At 42.7% G+C, this 21161-nt stretch overlaps 2 protein-coding genes across 3 annotated transcripts; one reads left to right on the top strand and one right to left on the bottom strand.

The window, feature by feature from the left end:
* Positions 1-1279: 1279 nt before the first annotated feature.
* LOC101473762 (proton channel OTOP3) lies at positions 1280-6916 on the top strand. The gene is made up of 7 exons (XM_004565937.5): positions 1280-1800; positions 1881-2017; positions 3648-3706; positions 3798-3946; positions 4101-4774; positions 5116-5274; positions 5363-6916. The coding sequence occupies exons 1-7, from the start codon at positions 1419-1421 to the stop codon at positions 5531-5533; spliced, it is 1731 nt and encodes a 576-aa protein (XP_004565994.3). The 5' UTR covers positions 1280-1418; the 3' UTR covers positions 5534-6916.
* hid1b (HID1 domain containing b) lies at positions 5879-19327 on the bottom strand. 2 transcript variants are annotated; one of them, XM_004565938.5, is made up of 19 exons: positions 19179-19327; positions 17262-17411; positions 16104-16268; positions 14270-14389; positions 12143-12249; positions 11372-11488; positions 10838-11081; positions 10694-10750; positions 10467-10607; positions 9636-9726; positions 9370-9521; positions 8107-8185; positions 7856-8020; positions 7555-7776; positions 7296-7435; positions 7129-7212; positions 6946-7037; positions 6159-6317; positions 5879-6075 (listed from the first exon to the last, which is right to left on the bottom strand). In XM_004565938.5, exons 1-19 carry the CDS (start codon positions 19242-19244, stop codon positions 6012-6014), a joined length of 2415 nt encoding a protein of 804 aa, XP_004565995.1. In that variant the 5' UTR covers positions 19245-19327; the 3' UTR covers positions 5879-6011. The 2 variants fall into 2 exon arrangements, with proteins under 2 accessions (XP_004565995.1, XP_004565996.1); XM_004565939.5 differs by having other exon boundaries at positions 10847-11081.
* Between the last annotated feature and the right edge of the window lie 1834 nt (positions 19328-21161).

The following is a 21161-nucleotide window of genomic DNA, read 5'->3' as shown; positions in this document are numbered from 1 at the left end:
AGAATTAAATCAGCTATTTAAGATTTTAAAAAGAGCTGTTAGATGCTGAAATGCTGCCTAAAGCTGTGGGAAAGTTAAGATTCTTGCAATATATGTGAAAATCACCGCTTTGACTGGTTACAGATCCTCCTAACAGCTAAACCGCGTTTGCTGTTTGTATTTTTAATTTCTGCTACTTGAGATTAGTTGGACCTTGTAAGTATAAGAGCTCAGGATCATCTTTGAGCACAAAGACGTGGTCTCATACGAGGACAATGGGTTTATTTTACAGCATAGTGCAAAGCTGCCATATTGTAATATCCCCATATGATGACACATGGTCTCAGACAAATCATACATGATCCAGCATTTTACAAAGAATGCAAACTTTCTTCCTGTGTGCTGGTTGACCCTGCAAATCTTTACAGCACTCGTGTTACCAAACTTTTGATGACTGGTGTGCACTTCCTGCTTCGAAAGTGTAAATTTTTTATATTCATCAAGATATCTGATTTTGAAGAGGCTGGAAATGTTACACTTGTGTCATCTCTGCTCTTTGCATTGTCAGAGGGTTAATATGATCTAATGCATGAGCTAACAGGAAAGGGACACGCAGTGAGGAAATGGATTTGCAGATGAGGAGTGGACTCACCATTTTTATGTCACAAATAAATCTTTGATTTTTAAATCCATTTACTTATTTCTCTTTTTTAAATTGGTTTTTTTTTAAGATCTTGAAGTTCTGTTTCTTTTAATGCTTTATGGAATTAGGTTTTTGTGGAGAGTTTAATTATTTTTTGTGAAATCCGTTTGTGATTTGAAATATTTAGTAATGAGTTAATACATTTGTAGGCTAATGTCTAAATGAAGAATTAAAAAATGTATTTAATAATGCACATGCTTTGGCCCTCCATGCACAGCAAGCAGACAGCTTTGTGTCATTAAACAGTGAAAATAAAAATAATCAGCTGATCGGGTTATCGTTCCCACTCAACCATTACAGCAGCTCGAAGCGGCGAAGCGATAAGAATGGCGTCACACACTTAAGTCAGGTCCTGTTGCGGCTTGTTTGTAAACTCTACTTGTTGGCAGAGGGCAGGTTCATACATTTCAGTTCTGTAATGCTGTGTACTGACAAACACCACTTACAAGCCTTTAGATTAGATTGTTAGTTTTTTTAAATTAATAATTCATTAATTTTTCTATTAAGTAAACTTTGTCCGAATTGCTCAGCAGGTGAATAAAGGACCAGTTTGCAAAGTAAATATGATGCATTTCCTGTGTAGGTGTGTTAAAATCATGACCACACCTACAGCCGTGTGGGAGCCGTGGGAAGGCGCATTAGAGGACTGTCGCGCCCTGTCAGACGCATGTCTCCACGCTGAACTTCAGCTGAAAGGAAAGGAAACAAGTGTCTTTTGAAGACAAGAGGAAGAAGCATGAGCACGGATCGTGATGCTGGAGACTTGGAGCTGGATACTGTCTGTGGGACACCTGAAAATCCCACTAGTGAACCTCTCCAGAGCTCAGACCATCATCAGACTCATGAACAGGAGCTGGACCCGGTGCTGCTGTGGGTTCCCAGTGGGAGACGCCTAATCTCTGGTTTGGTGGGTCTCAATGTGGTTCTGCTGGGAACCGCTCTGGTGATCGGCGAAAACTTCAACCCTGAGGGTCTGAGCCACCAGGAGCCTGAGGTGTTCCTGCTGGTGCTCATGGGGATCAGCCTGATCTGGATGTTCTGGTACCTGCTGTGGGCCAGGAGACATCCGGATATAAGCCCGCACAGAGACCACCACGCCGGGGGGGTCCCTGTCATCCGTAAGTTCCCGTGTTCGATCTTTAAAGCAGACTGCTCACAGGGTGTGCTTGGATTTTCTAACAGCGCTTTCATGTTACAGTGGCTCTCCTGCTCTTTGCTGCCTTCAGCCTGCTGCTGTTTGTCTTCAGGGTCGGTTATTTGATGAGTACGAGGGAGTGCAAGCCTGCTGCAACGCTGATTTCACCGTTCATGGAGGCTCCTTTTCTCACTCTGCAGGTAAAATCCGAAGGCAGGCTGAACTGGTGCAAGTTGTTACTGAGAGTGCAGGAAGCTAAGTGCTGGAGCTAAACAGAAAAAAGTGCTTATCTTTTCTACACTTAGACCAATCAGTCATCTCATGAAAATGAATATTTTATTTCATTATCTGATTTAAAGACGTTCAAGTAATTTGATGAAGAGAAACTGAGTAAACGGATCAAATTTCTAAGACTTTCTCATTTCTGTGGCCAAGGCAGCACAGGTCAGCAGGCATTCTAGGGATTATTTCACCTGCGCTTCAGCCAATTTTACCTGTTGACTCCAAATCAAGAAAATGGTGAGATTAGTCATTATATTCCAAATATTGGACGACTGGACAGCATTTGAAAAGCAAGTTTTCTCCAGAAAAAGTAAAGCCAACATTAAGGAAGGTGTTTCTGTTGGTGCTTAAATCCGTGTCCTTGGCGATGGACAGGGATGGGATATTCACGTTTAGAAGCGCAGGTGTTTCGAAACACCGCTCCGACGCGTGGGTCAAAACGCCCACGACACGTGACCTTGGAGTTTCGACAGGTGAATCAATGCCGGGGAGGTGCCCAGCACATCCAGGGGTCACAGGAAGTCTGAATATTTAGTCAGATTGTTAAGAAGTGGGAAGAAATGGTGCGCAAACCACAGTTTTCAAGCTCACGATAGGCGGTGAAAAGTGGAGCTCATAAAAAGTGAAACATAATCTTGTGATGCACAGTTCTTCTGCAAAGTGGAAAAAAGTACTCGGACTTTTTACTCAAGTAAGCATTAAAATCCCTTTTAAGTAGCGTAGCAGTTCACGGGTTGTATATCGAAAGTGACTGTACTCGTGAAATGACACTTCATGTACACGATGGGCAGTTATTGGGCTAAATTTATGAATTTATTGATGTGGGTATATCTTTGATGTTGCAGCTGTGGATTTTTTATTACTTTAATATTGTATTAATTGCACTCAAAATACTTGTCAATTAGATATTAAGACCTGAAACTGATGAAATGAATGATTAAAACTTGATCTCAGGTCCAACATGAAGTGAACATTATGCTCATTTTCTCTTACATGCAGATGGACTTTTCTATCAGGGAATAAAGGAGAAGTGGATTTAAGGCACTTTTGCCTTAGGTTTAACTTTAGAGTAATCATTTATGTACTTTATGTGTAATTTACTGTGCAGTCACAGGCTGTAGGAGACTGCAGCTGTTCCAGTGAGTGAGCAGATATTGCTAATAACCATCATCTAATTATTTCTGTGACCAGATTTATTCTAGCTCCATATTTTCACTCTTGAACTCTACTAGAGCTTTGCATGAATTTGAGTTCAAAATAATCCTTATTATAAGGAAAGGCTTTTGGGTCCACTGAGTATTCTAGTAGAAGGATGCAGCTTTGACAGCTTTGACTAAACTTTTCTCGTTCTTTGCTGTTCACTTTAAGTCAGGTGCTCTTCCTCGGGCTCATCTTTGTCCCTTTCACGTTAAGATTTCAGATCATATGTCGGCTATTTTCTGTTACATACCTTCACCTTTCCTCTCCACCCTCCCTGACTTGAAAACAAGCTTGCCGTCATTTCGGGTGTGTCCTTTTTGAATAACCAAACTTTTGTTCCTTTTGTAGACATATTTACTGTGGGCTCACTCCAAAGACTGCATTCACAGACACAAGATAATCACAAGGTGCGCATTACTAAATTCGCTATATAAATCATGCATTTTTTTTCATACACCTGCTACTTTGAGAAAGAGATTTCTAACTTTAGGTTTGCAGGTCTGGACTGATGATGATCCTCTCCACTGATCTACTGCTGTGGCTGAACGCCGTGACAGAGGACAACATCCACGTGGAGATCGAGCTGGGAAAACGAAACGGCCTCGCTGATGACGACACACCTGATAGGGACAGCTCAGACTTAGCAGGTAGTTACTGCAAGAAAGGCCACATTCACTCAGGATCCTAAGGTTGTATGGTTGAGCTCACTTTATTCAATTATGACATACGACTTACTAATGTAGCTGCAAGATGGATGCAAAACTAAAAGGAATGTATTTAAAGTTCTCTTCCTTCCTGCAGGGAATTCAACCTGTCAGTGCAACGCGAGCACAGCCTGCCTCGCCTTCAGGAAGGGCTTTGAAATCTTTTTTCCCTTCAACATAGAATACTACCTGATGGCAGGCTGCTTGATCTATGTGATGTGGAAGAACGTGGGCCGCATAACGGGTCCAGATCACCACGTCACAGAGAAGAAGACCCTGTATATTGTGTGCACAGGTGGGATCACATTGGGCCTCGTGTTTGGGGGCCTGGTTCTGGCTGCAGGAGTGACTGCCTTCGTTCTCTATCAGGTCTATGTGAGCCAGCCGGAGTTTCGCCTCACCGCCTTCTTCATATTTTATGGCTATCATTTAGTCGTCATGCCCATCATGTCTCTCTGCTCTCTGGTCGGGCTAATAGTCCAAAGGTTAGAGAGTAGGGCACGCGAAGTGGGGCCTAATCCCTCTCGTAGGCTGGATGTGGTCCTCCTGATGGCGGCGGCCCTGGGCCAGCTCGCTCTGTCCTACTTCTCCGTGGTGGCAGCTTTGGGCATAGGCACCGATGGCCCTCTGGGGGAACTGGATCTGTCCTACTCCCTCTTGAGTCTGCTGGAGCTCATCCTCCAGAACATCTTCATCATTGAAGGCCTCCACAGACACCCACACCTCAGCATCAAGAAGAAGAAGAAGAAGCAGATGAGCAGTATTTTCAAAGTATTTTTTTTCTTCATATAGTAGCTCTGAGGTGTAACTCAGAAGTACTGAAGTTTCATTTTTAATATTGTTACATTGTCCTAAATAACCTTTTCTGAAATATTGTTTTCTCAAATGTCATCTTAGTTTATATATTGTATATTGTGGGGTTTTTTTTGGTTTCCTGTCATGTTTTGGGATTATTTTTGCTGCTTTCTTGTTTTTTTTTTTTGTTTTGTTTTTTCTTTTCTTAAATATGTTCTGAAATGGTTCTTTTTGTGCACCTCAGAGCCCCTGTACATTTTACTGATGTGTTGAAAGGCATTAAAATTTTTCATATTTATATTAAAACTCTTTTACAGATGAAGAAAAAAGCACAAGAGAACAAAAAGACAGATATATCTCTACTGGAGGCCAAAATATCAGCGCCCCCTACAGTCCAGGAGCAGGGGGCAACAAAACCCTGGGCCAAAAGAGTGAGACAAGAGATCTGCGCTTTCCTCATTCTCTCAAATATCATGGTACTACTGTGTTTTATGAACCTGTTTTGAAAGAATATTTTAAAATGTTCAGTATTTGAATAACACGTAGATGTTCCCTCTTCTTTAGCTGTGGCTGATTCCTGCATTTGGAGTCCACCCGCAGTTCGAGAACGGCCTGGGAAAAGAGTTCTTCGGCTTCACCACTTGGTTTATTATGATGAATTTGGGTCAGCCGCTCAGCGTCTTCTACAGGATGCACTCGGTGGCAGCTTTAACGGAGCTGCTCATCTCTGCATGACACGCACAGACTCCATCCCTGTTAGACTACACGATCCAAAAACCGGATTACTGAATACACAAACCAACTCAAGAACAAGCTCGCCCCTCATCATAGAACTTCATGTTGTTTAAAATATGGAGATGACAGCACCTCGCAGTCTTCTGGCCTGTGCGTCCTGATATATGCACGTTTTTAAAAAAAGCATTTTTAAAGTTTTAGGCAGATATATTGGTAGAGCAGCAGATTCAGGACCCCGGGGTCTCTGATGAGATTATTTTAAAGACTTTTACCTTCCTGTCGTCACACATCGGAGCAACAAGCACTCACGTTTTTGGCAAAATAAATAAATGTCCTACAAAACTGCCAGATATTAACATTTTTCCTTTAATTGGACACATTTACACATTCTTCATCTTTACATTACTTGGCATCAAGAATGAGCCGTCCTGATTTTTAATAACGGTTCAGGTGTGAGGAAGATAAACCAGCAGCTCCTCTAAATCCTCTGGATCTCAAACAGCCTGATGTCGGTGTCGTACCAGATCGGAGGGTCAACATTACTGCGGGAAGAAAGAAAAAAACCAAAACGCTAATAGAGGAGTTCACTGAACACATCCCAAAGAATACAGGCAGGTTTATTTACCGTAAGTAGATGACGCCCCAAATGTATGTGCGGAACCACATGGCTGTGCCAGCGTTGGCTTGGTACTTCCTGATGAGGATGGGGTGGGGGACGGGTAGGAGACCCACGAGTGTGCCGTGCTGCAGGAACTTGAGGATTTCCGACTCGTCAGTCAGACCCCTGAGGACGACAATAAACCGCGAGACACAGAATAAATCTGACGTCTAAATGCAAAGAATCAATAGTAACTTTTATGTGATAAATCTGTAAAAAGTGCTACTGTTTAAATTAACATGTTTGATGCTCCACAGAAATGAGTTTATTAAAGTGAACCTGTTCTGCAAAAATAACTTTTCAATCAGAAGTGCAACAAATTTCATTTCTTCAAAGAAAAGTGCACGCTCGTTGTATTAAATGTCATACAGACACATAAATGAGGTCATTTATGTTTAATTTATGTTTTCAGAGATCAAATATAGAAGTGAAGCTTACAGGTCAAACAAAACAACTGCAGGCAGAAACGAAAGCTTCACGATTCAATAATTACCTCGAGGAGGAGGTTGTGTTTGCAGGTGTGTGTCTGTAAACACGATGGCTCAAAAAGTTCTGAATGAATTCTGTTAAAACTGTAGGCGGGCTCATGTTAATCTATTATAATAACATTCCAGGTCACAGACAATAACTTTGCATTAAGACAGTTTTGGTTCATTTCTTCCAACCCTGCCTGGTGCTGCTCATTAACTAATACAGGTATTCATTAGTTATCACATAATGCATCGTTTAGTTTAAAATCTGAGGGATTTCCTACTTGTCGATGCAAATCTTCTCCACCTGAGGAACCAGGACTTGCAGCAACCTCATGATCGTCTGCAGGGGAAGTTTGGCCTTCCACGAGGAGACCTAAATGATGGAGGACGTCACATGACAGAAAATACACCCACGGAGCAGAAGGTAGAAGGTAAATGTGAGCAGATGAAGGATTTGTTCTGACCCAGTCGGAGTTAGCGCTCCACGCAGCCGTTGATGAGACGCTCGACAGTCGACTCCTCGCCGACTCCGACTGCATGCGGTTAACCTAACACCAAAAAATAAACCACTTTAACTGCAGCAACTAAACTTCTGTGTGTGTGTGAGAGAGACGAGCCATCTGCTCACCACCTCGTGATCTCTCTCAGACTCGCTGTCGCTGGCTCCGGCTGCGATGCTGCTTTTAGACGTGTGCGGAGAGTCCAAATGTGGCACAGTGATCATCGTTCCATCCTGACTCACCTGAGACTTCTCTGTTATCTTATCGATTCCTACAACACATGATGACATGAAGAAGGCCTTTAAAGGAACAGTTCGATGTTTTTGGAAACCCCAGATATAGACTAAGTAAAAATCCTCGTTATTTGAAATTCTACTTCTTACTTCCTACCTGGAGTGGCCTCTAAGCTGGCTTTGAGTGTGCCGGGCTCGGCGGGTACAGCAGGTCTGGAGCCCTCCATGGACTCATTCTCTACAGAGTTCGCCCTAGAGATTCCCGTCCTCCTCTTCTTTTGCAGGGCCCTCTGAATAGACGTGGTATCGGACGACAGGTTGGCCAGCTGGTGGAAAACGTTTCGCTTACGGATGATGGCGTACACCAGGTTGAAGTTACCTGTGAAAGGAGGGTTCAGATTGTTATTTGGGCAAAAGCCGTGACCTGCAAACCGATGAGCCTGTGTCTGCGTTCTCACCATCAAACTGATACTGGATGATGTTGTTGCAGACCTCCAGCAGGAAGAAGACCAGGTGGTGGTTCTGCAGTGAGGAGAAGAGGAACCAGGGCGTGGAGAAGGCCTCCAGGAGGTGAAGCAGTTTGTTGGCTGCCACCATGGACAGGCTCTTCAGGTAAGGTGAAACTGTGGAAGCACAAAAGGTCATCCCAAGGCTCAAGCAGCTCTGTTGCTCCTCCACCAGGGGGCAGCATTTGCACTGTAATACTCACTGTTCACTATGATGGTGAGCAGGCAGTCGAACAGAGGCTGGAGACGCTGGTGTCCGCTGGAGATGATTTTGTGGAAGATCTAAACATGACAAAGTACTTGGAACAAACTCAGTGGAGACTGAAAACGAAAGTAAAAACACTCAAGCTTCCATCACAAAGTCAAACCACAAAAAATATCCTGTCTGTCTTATAAAAACGCAAAAAACTATGATGTCCTGAGATCTTTAGGAGAGCGTTTAATTGAAAATGCAAGACCAGAATGTACATGACATTTAGCTACAATTAAAAAGAGGGAAAATGTTTTATTCCAGGTCAAATAAAATGTTTTTTTGTTTTTTGTGGTTGTTGCTGCAATTTGTCTTTCTGCATTAATTAAATACCTGCTGCAGTCACAGGAACCATCCACAGATACTGGTAAAGCTGAAAGTTGGAGGATCGGACGCTAGCAGGCACCTGGGATCTACCTCCCTGCAAGGCCTGAGCTCCATTAACTGGAGCCTCTGAACTCTACACTGCCAACCCATAAATGCTTTTGGTACTTTGTTATCACCAATTAAATATCTGTAAATGTGCATCGTTAACCAAGTTTGCTATCGTTAGCTGATAACTGCATAAGAATCCTGCACACATCCATCTTTTATATCCAGTCTGGACCACAGGTGTCAAACTCCAGTCGTCGAGGGCTGCTTTAATGACCTACTAAAATTAGTAGATCATTAGCAAGACTCTAATGAAGCTGACTGCATGCTGAGGATGCAGTTCAGCTACTTGATTCATGTTACAGACGCCCAGGAGTGAATGAACATGGTGCAATAAAAGTACTTTTAGAAGTACATTTTTCCAAACTCTTACATTTATTTAAATGTACTTGAGCAGGGTTGGGTGTTGCCACCTCAGCATGCAGTCAGTTTAATTCAGGTGTGCTGCAGCAGGGACACATGGAAGAGTTTCAGGACACCGGCCCTCAAGCACTGGGGTTTGATACCCCTGGTCCAGACACAAAACGGACCGTGTCTTTCTGGATCTACTACAGAGGTTAAAACTTGCCTGACTGAAATGTCCAGTTAGTACTCTGTAGTTCTCAGCACTATCCAGAAAGCCAGTAAAGCCAGGCATGTTTTACCAGGTGACTGATAATTCGCTAACCCAAGAGTGCGCTCCATCCCGTGGTTTCTTTCTGCCAAACACAGGATTTTCTGCCTTCATTCGTAGATAAATGAAAGAAATAGATTCTCTCATTTATTTCACGCCATAACGTCTCACCACTATGAGCAGGTCGGCGTGGGTTCCTGTGAACACAGGAATGTCCATGGGCACACGGAGAGCGTACGGCTTGTTCAGACGGACGCCAAAGTTTCTTTCTCCACTCAGCAGCAGCAGGATGAAGACGCCGATGTGCATGAGGCCGAGCCGGGCTGCAGACGCACACAGGGGAAATGTTTTGTTTTTAACACAGGGAGCGATGACAGTTTATACAGATTTATATTTATTGTTTCACACGCACGCGCATGCACGGAGACGTGACTCACACTGATCCGCTCGGGCATCGTTCAGGTAGAAGAGGATGGGAATCAACATGTCCAACACGTCGCTGCTCTTCAGGACGAAGAAGAGGAATTTCTAAAACACAAAAATAACAAAATCAGGTTTGGCTTGTTTGCTCCACTTCACTCCATCACACATACAACTTCATCAGCCCCACACACACCTACGAACCAGGACTAAGTCCACATTAAGAAAAAATTGAGAAGGAACCAAATTTTTCAATTATTCTTGTTTATTTTGAGAATAAAGTTTTTTTTCACAAAAAAGTGAAATTACGACTTTAATCCAGGATCTTATTTTTTATTACTACTATTGTTAATTTCATTATACTAAAGTCTTCAAGATTAACGTTGTAACAGCATTTTAGGAAATAAAATGGAAAAAATATTTTCAGTTAATTCTCGAACTACTACAAAATTTATCTTGAAATGAACACCAATCATAAAAAGGAAAAACACAGAACCATGATGTGTTTTTGTAATCACAGCCTTCACCAGCAGGGGGCAGCATTTTACCACAGACTGTGTCGAAATGTTCTCATTTCTCCTGATTATTTCCTTTTCCCCATTCTGCCATTTAAACACTATGTTTTGAATGAGGGTTACATGTGAGGGCCACACTTACGCTTGTTTATCTATTTAGCAGTAAGAACTTCAGTCAGCATCAGTAATGTCCCATACAAACACACTGTCCTCTCCACATTCAGTTCACTAGGACCTGACCACCGTGGTTGCACACGAGCAGCTGTTTTTGTTGATGAAATATTCTCATTTCCTGAGAATCCCTTGGCTTCCTGTTGCATTTCGTGCTCGCACCTTGTTGAAGTCGCAGAATTTCCAGAAGAGGATCAGCAGCTCCTGGTGGAACTGGATCTTCTTGGTGGATCGGGGCAGATACGTCTGGATGAGAGGGTTATTGAGCAGCCGAGCCAGACCTTTAAGGACAAAGCTCAAGTCCTGATGAACAAACAAGGAGAACACACACTCATAAACATCCCAGGGGATCATGCTGTTAGCTGCTGAACGGCTGGATGTTTCAATACCTCCTCTCTGTGTATCCTGGAGAGATAATTCACAAACAGGTTGTCAGGTCCACCAGGCTGAAAAATAAATCAGCATCAGTGTTTATATTTTAAATCATAATCTTAAAAAAAATATACTTGTATATATGTGGATTAATTACTCACTGTATGTACCTCTTGCTCCTCCTCCTCAGCTGAGGGACATGTTGAGGGGTCCAGGGCCTGGAGGGCGGCGCTGGCGGCTGAGCCAGCCTCGTGCTCCAGGGTGACGATAAGGATCTGGACCGCCTGCTCCACCAGCTGCTCCCGGTAGTCTGAGAACAGCAGGTGGTTGTACGGGATGCCGTAGCCCACGGGGTCGTAGGCACAAACCACATTGAGCAGGGAGGTGAACAGAGGCAGGGCGTGTCTGCGAAAAACAGGTGGAGGTGAGTCTGCACAAGCTTAACGAGGATGAATGAAAGGCTGTAGTGATGTATACCCCTGCTCTGTATGTCAAATATTACTGAACACAGACCTACAAACACTCCTTAAAATGAATTCCCTGTTTTTAGTTTTTAAGACGGATGAATTCACTGTCACAAAGGTTTTGGATTTTCTAATAAATTCAACGTTAAAACAGAGAAGCAGAGAGTGCAATTCAACAGGAGAGAAGTTATCTCACTCCGTCTGGTGAGGTGTTGTCAGGTATAAAGTCACCTGTTGGCTGTGGAGCAGAAGAAGGAGATCCAGGGGTTGAGGACTTTGTTTTCAGCGGAGGGAGGAAGGTACATGGCTTCAGAGAAGCAGGTGAGGAGTAACTTCAGCAGCTCTGTCCTGGAAAGGGCGTTAGCACAGGATGGAGGGATGTTAGTAGGTGAATTCAGCCTGATACAAACTGAATTTGCGAGATAGCAAAAGAATGATTATAATCAGGAATCTGTAGTGATGTCTAATCTGGGGGTTTCATCATTTTAGAAGATTAAATTCAGCAGCACAGCTTTACTTATTACTGCATACAGAAAACAAACATTGTTTCTTCTGTTAACGGCAATTAAAAAGAAACGGCTCGTCGTCCAGGCTGAAGCTGTTAGAGCACAAGCAGGAGCGCTCAATACTGATTTGTTGTTCACGTGAGGTTTTAATCTTCACTTGTCCTGCTGAAACCAGCAAATCTGGATCGGATGACAAAAACAGAGTATAAAGAGAGAAAAACTTTGACGGCCTCTTTGGGGCGAGTGTGGATGCAGAGGTGGAGCTAAGACTGGTTGGATATCGATGTGACTGACTTCAATGAAACAGATTCATCCAAAATTTCAAAAAGACTCCCGCACGGAGACGCTCAGCCCAGGCACATTAATTCTGATTACATTTCTTTTTGCAGTAGTTCCACATGTGCAGGAGCCCAAATCAGTATTGATTACATACATGTAAGCTCAGACATGAGCCAACACTGCGATGACCAGCACTGAAAGGATGCTGAAGTCTCACCTGTTCAGGTCGTGGACGTAGTTCAGAGGAGGTGCCTGAGCGAAGCCCACGCCGGCCTCCCAGATGTACTCACAGCTGTCTATGGCTCGTATGTCATCAGCTGTATCCTGCAGCAGAGACAACAGGCAAAACATTCAGTGACATTCCTCCCGAAGGTCCCCGAGAGCTGAAATTACTAATGAGCTGAACTCACGACAGGTTTGATAATCGATTATGAATTGACTTGAAGCTGAAAGTTCTTTGCAAACGTGACCTCTGCAGGAACGGTCGTTCTCGAGGCGGGGCCACAGAGGTCACTGAAAGGTGGAGCTTGACTCATAGGAATGTACTGTCTGTGTGTTTGTGACGCCAGGAGCTTCTCTCACACACTCAGCTTTCCTCCCCCCGCCTCACACCTGGAGGGAGAGGCGGTGTGTGGAGTGTTAGCCTCATTTACTCACAGACGTGGATTCTTGTCCACAGCTAAAGCTGGAGGTCTAAACAGAGCTCCGGGACTGAGTTCACACTTACTTCTACCATGCAAGTCATCAAATGGACCAAGCTAAGCCCTCCGCTGACAATATCTGCATGTAACACCTCCGCAGAGATAACTACAGCTTTATGAATAGATGTGACAAGGTGCTACCGCTGTAAGTGAACTGACAGCTCCACGTACGCCACACAATGAAGTTCACTGGTGTCAAACGCCAACCGCAGTGAACTCTGGTGTTCTTCTTGAAGCGTGGGATACTCTTTAAAAGCAAAAGCTTTGCATAGCCGTTCAGCACAAGTCACTTTCTTTACGAAAGGAAGTTATTTTAGACCTTTGAAGAAGTGTCCAAACCAAGTATGGGACGGGGACCTACACCAAACATCTGAAAGTGAAACAAAAAGGAAGCAGGTCACTGAATCCTTTTACTCTGGTGAGCATAGGATACGCACAGACTGTATGTGAAAGATGGACATAGCAGCCCTCATGTCACCCACTGATTAGTGTATGCACTGAGAAGCCTCAAGCTGAGCAGTGTTGCTCATTCTTTTTGAAACCTGTGAGACCGAGGGACACTGCAGGCTCACTATACCGTAATGCATACCTTCCTTTATTGTCTTCATTTATTCTAAAAAGAACCACAATAAAAAAAACATTAACTTCTAATAAATAAAGCTTAAAACTCATAATGGAGACCATAAACTCACTAGGAAAGTGTTTACTCAGGTCACAAGACAAGCAAGCTTTCTGCATGAGTACATTTATTTACGTGCTGTGCATTGTTTTAGCCGCTCGTGTCACACGGGAGGGTCTGTGGATGCAAGCAGGGGCTTTTGACCTCTGCATCACTAAATCCATACCAGGAAGTGAAAGCTGAAATTCAAGGCACAAATGAGGTTTCCCTCCAGCCATGTGTTTCTTTGTGCACACGCCTGCTTCATGCCTCAGAGGTCACTGGGGCAGGTGGGAACAAACAGCAGCTGCTGGCTATTTTCCACATTCTCCTGCACAGTTTCCTTGATTTTAACATTTCCTCGTGAGGTAGCAAGGAGTAAGGAGTCATCCGATGAGATCACCTCCCAGTCTCTCAAACGTCTGAATGTTTGCGGAGCACAATAAAGACGTTTCCACCCTTTCCAAACATGGCCCCTCTCCTCGCGTCCCACAGAGTCACTCATTAACTTGAGCTACCGCCCGAGAAGGTTGTGTTAAGAGATAACGGCGCTAAGAGGTGCTGCCACGGGAGCAAATAACAGGCTTACTTCTTTTATATGAGCTGTAAAGTGCTGACACGCCTGTCGATTCAGAGCTAAAACAAAGCAAACAAACCACGACTCTGAAAGGCATAATTCCAAACCACCTTCAGGTCAATATTTTTATATGTCTAATCCTCTATCTACCTGAACTTTTTGTTTTCAGTGTTAATTAACAAAAACCATGTTAAGACCCTAAAAGCCCAGAAATTAAATATTTCAAACCCAACAATCAAACAGCCTCCTGTGAGCAAGTACTCGCTGACAGTGGGAAGGAAAAAACACCCTTTTAACAGGGAGAAACACAGGGCAGAACCAGGCTTACGGAGGGGCAGCTGTGACCAGCTACATAATGAGTAAGGCTACTTTTGCATGGTCAGTGATGCGGGGGGTTGCCAGACTCACCGGGCTGTTCTTCTTGTGGCTCTGGATGGTGAAATCTGGACAGAAGAGCAGGTCAGCAATGGCCAGCAGCAGGGACTCAGCCAGAGGCCGACCTTCGTCATCAGCATCGTGGTCCAAGTGCTGGAGGGAGAAGAGCTAAGGCTGTGACTCTTATGGTACTTTTACTGTATCGTTGCTGGTAAGTCAATTTGTTGTTTTTGTGCCGCTCTGGATCCATTTCAGAGTTGGTTTTTATGTCACTTAAGTCCCAATTAGTTGCTTTAAATCACAGACTGTATATAGAAAGTAACATGTAGCGTAAAGCCAATGGCCCATCAACTTAAAGTTGATTCTTTATTATGGCCAGCAGGGGGCGTATACTCCGGTCAAGTCTAGTCCTATAGAAACCTTTGGGAAAATTACCCTCATTTCCTTTGCTATATCAACTCAGCGATATTATTCCTGATGACATTATAGGGTTAATTGCTTGCTTTACATTTTATTGACTACAGCACAATGATTATCTTTGAAATTATGGTCCCCATAAGAACAGGACAGTAAAGCTTTTCTGTGTGACAGACAGCTCATCACCCCGTGAGTGTAGTGTGTCAAAAAAGGTCTAATTCTTTTGTTTATTTGGTGGACCAGCTTCCAAAAATGTGCTTTTTTTCTCTCATGTCTTGAGTTAAAAGATGAGTACTGCTATTGGTTAACTCAAGTCACTGGCTGACTCAGCAGGATCCCTGAAAATGGAGGAAACACCTGGAGTGTAGCTGCTGTCACTCCAAAAAGCATGCATAATCTACATAACCCAAATAAACCAAAAGTCATTCTTATTACGTCTAACTTTGTGTCCTGGAAAGATCAATTATGAGTTAAACTGACATTTTATGCTATACTTTATTCAAGGCTAAGCTACCTAGCTGCTGGTTTTAGCTTCATGTTGAGCAAACAGACAAGAAAATGATGGATGGGTCATCACATTTAACTCTAAACCACATACACAGGTTTTTCCAAACACTGTCCACTTGTATCTTTCCACAGCATAAATCCATAATCAAATATAAGAGTTCAACCATCCGTTAGCCACACAGAGTCGTTTCATTCATACAATACTGAGTAATCAGCCTGCTCCAACCAGCAGCTGCTCTGCACTTTATTTCAGTCTCCCACTTTCATTAAGAGACATTCAATCCCTTCTAAATTCAACCGCTGGCCAGAAAGAGCAGGAGACACAATATGGGCAGTGTTTGGACGCAGTCCCCTGCCGACCGGGTAACCAGAGACCCAGCAGCCCTAGGTGGGAAACGGGGGGAAGGCAGGGAGAGGAGGGATTTGGACAGACACGTCAAAGCATCAGCAATCTCATCTCACACTGCAGAGTCTGTTCTGAAAATCAGATGGACCCATCGCTTTGAACCGGCGCAGATTATTAAAGGTGGAGATATCAGAGAGGCTCAAGTCCTCAGATATCCGCAGAGCCGACAGATTAAACCTAACAAACTGTCTGCAAGCTAAAAGATTTCCTCCAAATGCTTTTTCTGAGACGTGGCAGGAGTTCTTAAATAACTTTCTCCCTTTTCCCCTCTTCCTCTTCTTCTTTTGCAAAGATCAGTTTTATGAACTATAGATTCTGACTTTTCTGTCTCTACTTTTGTTTGAAAAGTTACTAAAAGCATTTAATCAGCTACCAAACTAATACCTGCAAAATATATAAATATCATCATTTCAATGATATGTGACAATAAAGCTGCAAATATTTGGTGTTTTTACTTGGAATAAATAAAATGGCCAGTATAGGTAAGACTAAAAACAGCCACGTAGATGAATACATTAAAAGATGTCAGTGCCGTACCCCCGCTCGGCCGGGGATGGTGGACCAGAAGAAGCCCCTCCAGTCGGCATCCTCGAAGATGTAGGGCAGGATGCGGGTGAGCAGGCGCGTGCAGTTCAACACGGTCTGGCGCTCCTTCTCAGAGGGGCAGCCGGAGTCTGCTCCCCGGACCAGCCTCTCCACCGCCTGGGAAAAACCAACACAAGTATCGTGCAAATATGAGATGAAATAACCAAGACAGACAAAAGTCTACTCTTATTTATTCACCCGAGGTGCCTGTTTTACCTGTCAATCATCATTTTATTTAAAGGCCACAAAAAGTGTTGGAAAATTCTATTTTCACCAGGCGACTGAAGCATCAAGCTTCTGATTGGTGAGTGGACTCATTAGTTTGAGCTTGTTTTTATTACAGCGGCTCATTCTTCTAAACTCTACGTGACTTCATCGTACTTGTAAGTGTAAAACTATGTCAGCAAATTGGGTTCGGACCCCAACCCCAATCAGTGTGACCATCATGCATGACAAATAAATGCAGAAAATCTTCAATAGCATATCTTCTGACCAGCTAGCCTTTGTAGCTGCACTAAAATACATTAATACTTGCAGCTGTTTCTGTCCAGCAGCTACTTCTTTGAGGTTATGGTGAAAAGCATGGGTCGTTCCACATGAACCAAATAAAACCTCAGGAGTTTTTAAAAGCACATCTTTTTGTCACATGACCTTCAACCAGTCACCAAAGCAGCTGTCTGCCCTTTAAAACCTTAAACTACCAAATGATCTTCAGACTTAGTTTCTCTGTTTTTCTGCATTTCTATAAATGACGTTTGACCTTTGCCATCAAACTGTGGGAACAACAAACAGCTGCATTCCTTTGTCTCCGACTGTATCCAGGATGGACAAAAGCTGCTCTAAAGCAACGTACAGAAGTCCTCGCAGCTGGTGGCAACAAAGATCAGACAGAAGACGTCCTAAGAAGCCTTAAACATGTGAGAGAGGGCTGACACAGGGCAGAGTGTTTAAGGTTTCATTCCATGTGGGAGTAAAACTGATTTATACAGCAGTTTAAGACTGAAAGTAAGTCTGTGCAAAAAACTCTAAACTGACTCAGAAACAAGACGATTACACCCTCAGTCCTGATACTGAGTCACGCTTGCCCCAGTCCTGAGGATGTCAGGTTACCTTGTAGCAGAGGGTTGCCAGGTTTGACGGAGACTCCTCTCTGACGGCTCTGATCTCTGCCGCAGGAACCAGAGCAAAAACATCCTGAACCGTGGTGGAGGAGTCCACCCAGAACTGATCCCAGAACACGTCGTCTGAGGCTTCGACGGGCTGCAGGAGAGGAAACGCACACTAACATCAGTGTGTGTGTGTGTGTGTGTGTGTGTGTGTGTGTGTGTGTGGGGCTCATCTGCTGCTAAATACATTGTGTTGATGAGGAGGTACGATCTTTCCTTTTTGCTTCATGGCCGACAGAAAACATAACCAAGGATCAACAAGCTTATCCAAATTATTCACATAGAGTAACACATTTAATTCTCTGTCAATCAACTGAATGAATTAACAACATTTACATTATTGATAACTTAGTGATTTTATTTTCCCATTAACTAATTAACCATTTCAAAGCTAAATAAAAAAAAGCTGGACATAAAAAGATCTCAAACGTTTTGAGTCACCCTTCATTTCTTCATAATTTCCATAGGAAATAGGAGCAGTGACCTATGGAAACATCTGCAAACATGTTATAAGAGGCAAAAACAGAGTTTGACAGTAAATATTTGGTGTTACTGGCTTTATTCCTCAGCACAGCCTGAACTCTCTGAGGCAGCTTTCTGTAATTTATTTCAGGAACAGCTCTCTAAGCCTCTTGCATCCCAAAAGCTCTTCTTTTGTTCCATCCTCTGTCAAGTTTTCCAAGCTCTGGGGAGGCTACTCCATCACTGATAGTCTAGCCAATCAGAATGTACTTTTCTGTGTTCATAATCTCATAAATTCTCAGTTCTCAGTGTACAACACCACAGAGGGATGTAGCTGATGAGCTGTAGCATGAAGATATGGGACAGAGTTGTTGAAGCTAGGTTAAGAAGAGAGGTGACGATCAGTGAGCAGCAGTAATGCCGAGAAAGAGCCCAGCAGAGTGCACTTCGAGAGTATTGATGGAGAAGTAAAGAGAAGTTCACAAGGAGCTTGGCTGTGTCTTTGTGGATCAGAGAAAGGATAAGGATAAGCGAGGAACTGTGGTGCTGAATGAGGAAGTCATGTGAGACAGCGGTGAGGTGTGCTGAAGGAGCCAGAGATGGGATCGAGGTGGGACGACATCACAGATGTGCTCTGAGCCCCAGGCTGACAGACGAGGTCAGGCAGGAGTGTCTGTGGACTCTGATGTCTAAGCAAACAGTTGATTAATCAGACAAAGTCAGTTCTTTAAAGATCTCCTTCAGTCTGACCAACACTGAAAAATAAAGACGATGCAGGTTTAACCCAGGATAAATATACTTGAAAATTGATTCTTTTTTGTCTATTTTAGCTAATCAACCAATCACTTCTGCTTCGAACACAAGAGACCATATGAGCCCATAAACACCCAGATTCCAGCTTTACCAGCAGCTGACCTAACATCTGTTTCACGCTACAGCAAACCACCACCCACACACCACCTGGATCAGTTTCGATCACTCGACCAATCGATTAACGTTGCAGCTGTCCCGTCCAGCCCTGTTACCTTTAAACACACCTGTCAGCCAGAGAAACAACTGCTGGCCCAAAACTGATGCAATCTTTAATATTCCCATCTGCATATTAAAGCCGTTTAAGGATCACGTCACAGACAAAGTCCAAAATGACTGTTTGGAGTCCCTCAGACTGCATAAGAAAAAGAAGAAAATCCGTATTCTGAGAGGCAAGCTTGCTTTCTGTTTAAAAATCCTCGTTTATGAAATAACTCCAATGATTTTTTTCAGGTTTTTCTCTCCACTTTGTGTGACGTACGCTGCCATCTGGCACTCCAACTTTATCTCCACATCTCCACTAACGCTAAAAGCCAAACGCTCAGCGGAACTTTCCTCATGTCACCTTTTAAAGAAAACAAACCCCGACCTGAGTTTTGGTTGTCAGCTGGACCACCGCTTTCCTGAAGTGAAGTTTGCTGTCTGCGTTTCCCATATTTCTGTCTCCAGCCACCTGCTGCCTGCCTGCCTGGATCCACAGGGAGGATAATCTGCCTCATCCACAGCGCTGTGCGGCCACTGCGTTCAGGTGCAGCTCGGAAAAATCACGCTCATGCTGCTTCCAGCGTGTGTTTAATTCAAACACACATTTCATTATTTGTTTGTACTAAAAACAAGTATGAATATTTGTGAAAGTAAATGATACATAAATCCAGAGTAAAAATCAGCCTGTGCAAAACTGGGAGGAAGCTAAAGCCACGTATAAAGCCCCCTCGAAGAAACCCAAGCACAATAAAGTGGAATAAAATAACCTACACTTCAACTTAAATCTTAAATAAAGAAGCGAAGCTGCTTTATGAAGAAACAGGGAGATGCTGTAATATCCGTGTATGCATTTTCGTAGGAATATTGCAATATGGATTTTTTTCTTATAATTTCATGGAAAATTCCCAAACATTTAGTAAACCTCCCAAAAAGAAGAGTTTTTGTAGGACAGACACGAGAAGACAAACTCTTTTATAAGCCGTTTCATAGCAAACTGAACAAATGAATAAAATACTTTATTTAAAAAGTTATTTTTAAAAATGAATAAAATAATAATGAAAAGTTTTGTGGTTAAACACTGAGAGAATTGGAAATGATCCGAATATCTACGAATGCATTACAAGCACGTTAGCTAAAAAAATGCCACAAAACAAGTAAACAAACAAATAAATAGATTCAGTATTAACGAATTAAAGGCACATTAATAATACCAAATAAACAATAAAACAATAAGGGTTTTATATGCTAACAAATATAAATAGAAATATATGTAGATAAAATAAGAGAAAACCAACCGAATATCACAAAGTAAAATAAAAGATATTCAATAACATTTAACGGATAAAACATGTAAAACCATTCTGGATAAAAATGCACATTTAATACGGTATCAATCAAATTATTGTTTATTATTGCGATATGTAATTAAAAGCAGGATTTTCCTAAATTAATAGAATCTTTAATTAGCTCCTCTGTCTCAATAAGAGTTGTAGCGATTACCTCGAGTCCCTGAAGGCAACATCAGCCCAACAGGATCCAAACGAGGCGACTTCCGGGATCCTAATGTACATATTTGCTTTCCTGCTTTTCTCATTCTTCTTCAGTTTGCTTTCGTTTACATATGAGGGACATTCAAGAGACCACAGTCACCTGCATCTTCATGTCACCTGAAGGCAGGAAAGTGATGCTCGTTAACGTGCACCGTTAGCGCGCACAGAGCCCCTTCAGGTCCAGTCAGGATAAATGAGTTCTGGCGTTTATGGAGCAACAGCGACATCCAGTGACTTCACTACAAAAACAGGCCAATCACATACAATTAATGTCAGTACTGTTTATATATATATCGAGTTATTTTAACTTAAGGTTTAAAAGCAAATTATTAAATTTAATAGCAAAAATGCGTATATATTTATTTGTTATAAATTAGCTTCTGCGCAAATACATATGTTATTTTAACTTATATACTTTAGAGAAGCTGTGACAATGAAGTCAATGCTGTAAATGACTCAGTGACAAACTAGCTCAAGGCCACTTTAGCTGTGTATGATCCAGTTTTGCAGCTTGGTACAGAGCCCGCCACTGTGTTTTTGTAAATCACTTTGCAGTGATGGTACTCAAGTAAAATTTGATGCTATCATTTATTTTAAATTGAGATAGAGCACCGTGAAATCTGACTTTTTTTTTTTTTTTTGGAAAAACGGGTATAGCCCCCTGCTGGGCGTCAGAGGTAGTGCAGGTTTAAGTCTAACTTTGTAACATGGGGCGAATTTGGACATTTTCTAGTTTCAGGTCTTGCTAAATACAGCAGGCCTGTGGTCTGCAACCAGAATGAAAAGAGACAACAACAAATAAACTATAAAACACGACC

The sequence above is a fragment of the Maylandia zebra genome, linkage group LG8, assembly GCF_041146795.1.
Source record: "Maylandia zebra isolate NMK-2024a linkage group LG8, Mzebra_GT3a, whole genome shotgun sequence".
NCBI lineage: Eukaryota > Metazoa > Chordata > Actinopteri > Cichliformes > Cichlidae > Maylandia > Maylandia zebra.
Note: the sequence above shows the minus strand (reverse complement) of the source record. Positions and strands in the feature narration are given on the sequence as shown.

Bases quoted from the DNA above. Each gene is read 5' to 3' on its own strand.
- hid1b (XM_004565938.5), bottom strand. From the start codon at position 19,244: ATGGGAAACGCAGACAGCAAACTTCACTTCAGGAAAGCGGTGGTCCAG. The intron at 9,522-9,635 runs GTGAGTCACGTC...GTGCGTCTGCAG, and splicing joins CGATGCCCGAGCGGATCAGT to CCCGGCTCGGCCTCATGCAC. The intron at 6,076-6,158 runs GTAAATAAACCT...TTCTTCCCGCAG, and splicing joins TGGGGCGTCATCTACTTACG to TAATGTTGACCCTCCGATCT.
- LOC101473762 (XM_004565937.5), top strand. From the start codon at position 1,419: ATGAGCACGGATCGTGATGCTGGAGACTTGGAGCTGGATACTGTCTGT. The intron at 1,801-1,880 runs GTAAGTTCCCGT...TTCATGTTACAG, and splicing joins CGGGGGGGTCCCTGTCATCC to TGGCTCTCCTGCTCTTTGCT. The intron at 5,275-5,362 runs GTACTACTGTGT...CCTCTTCTTTAG, and splicing joins TCATTCTCTCAAATATCATG to CTGTGGCTGATTCCTGCATT.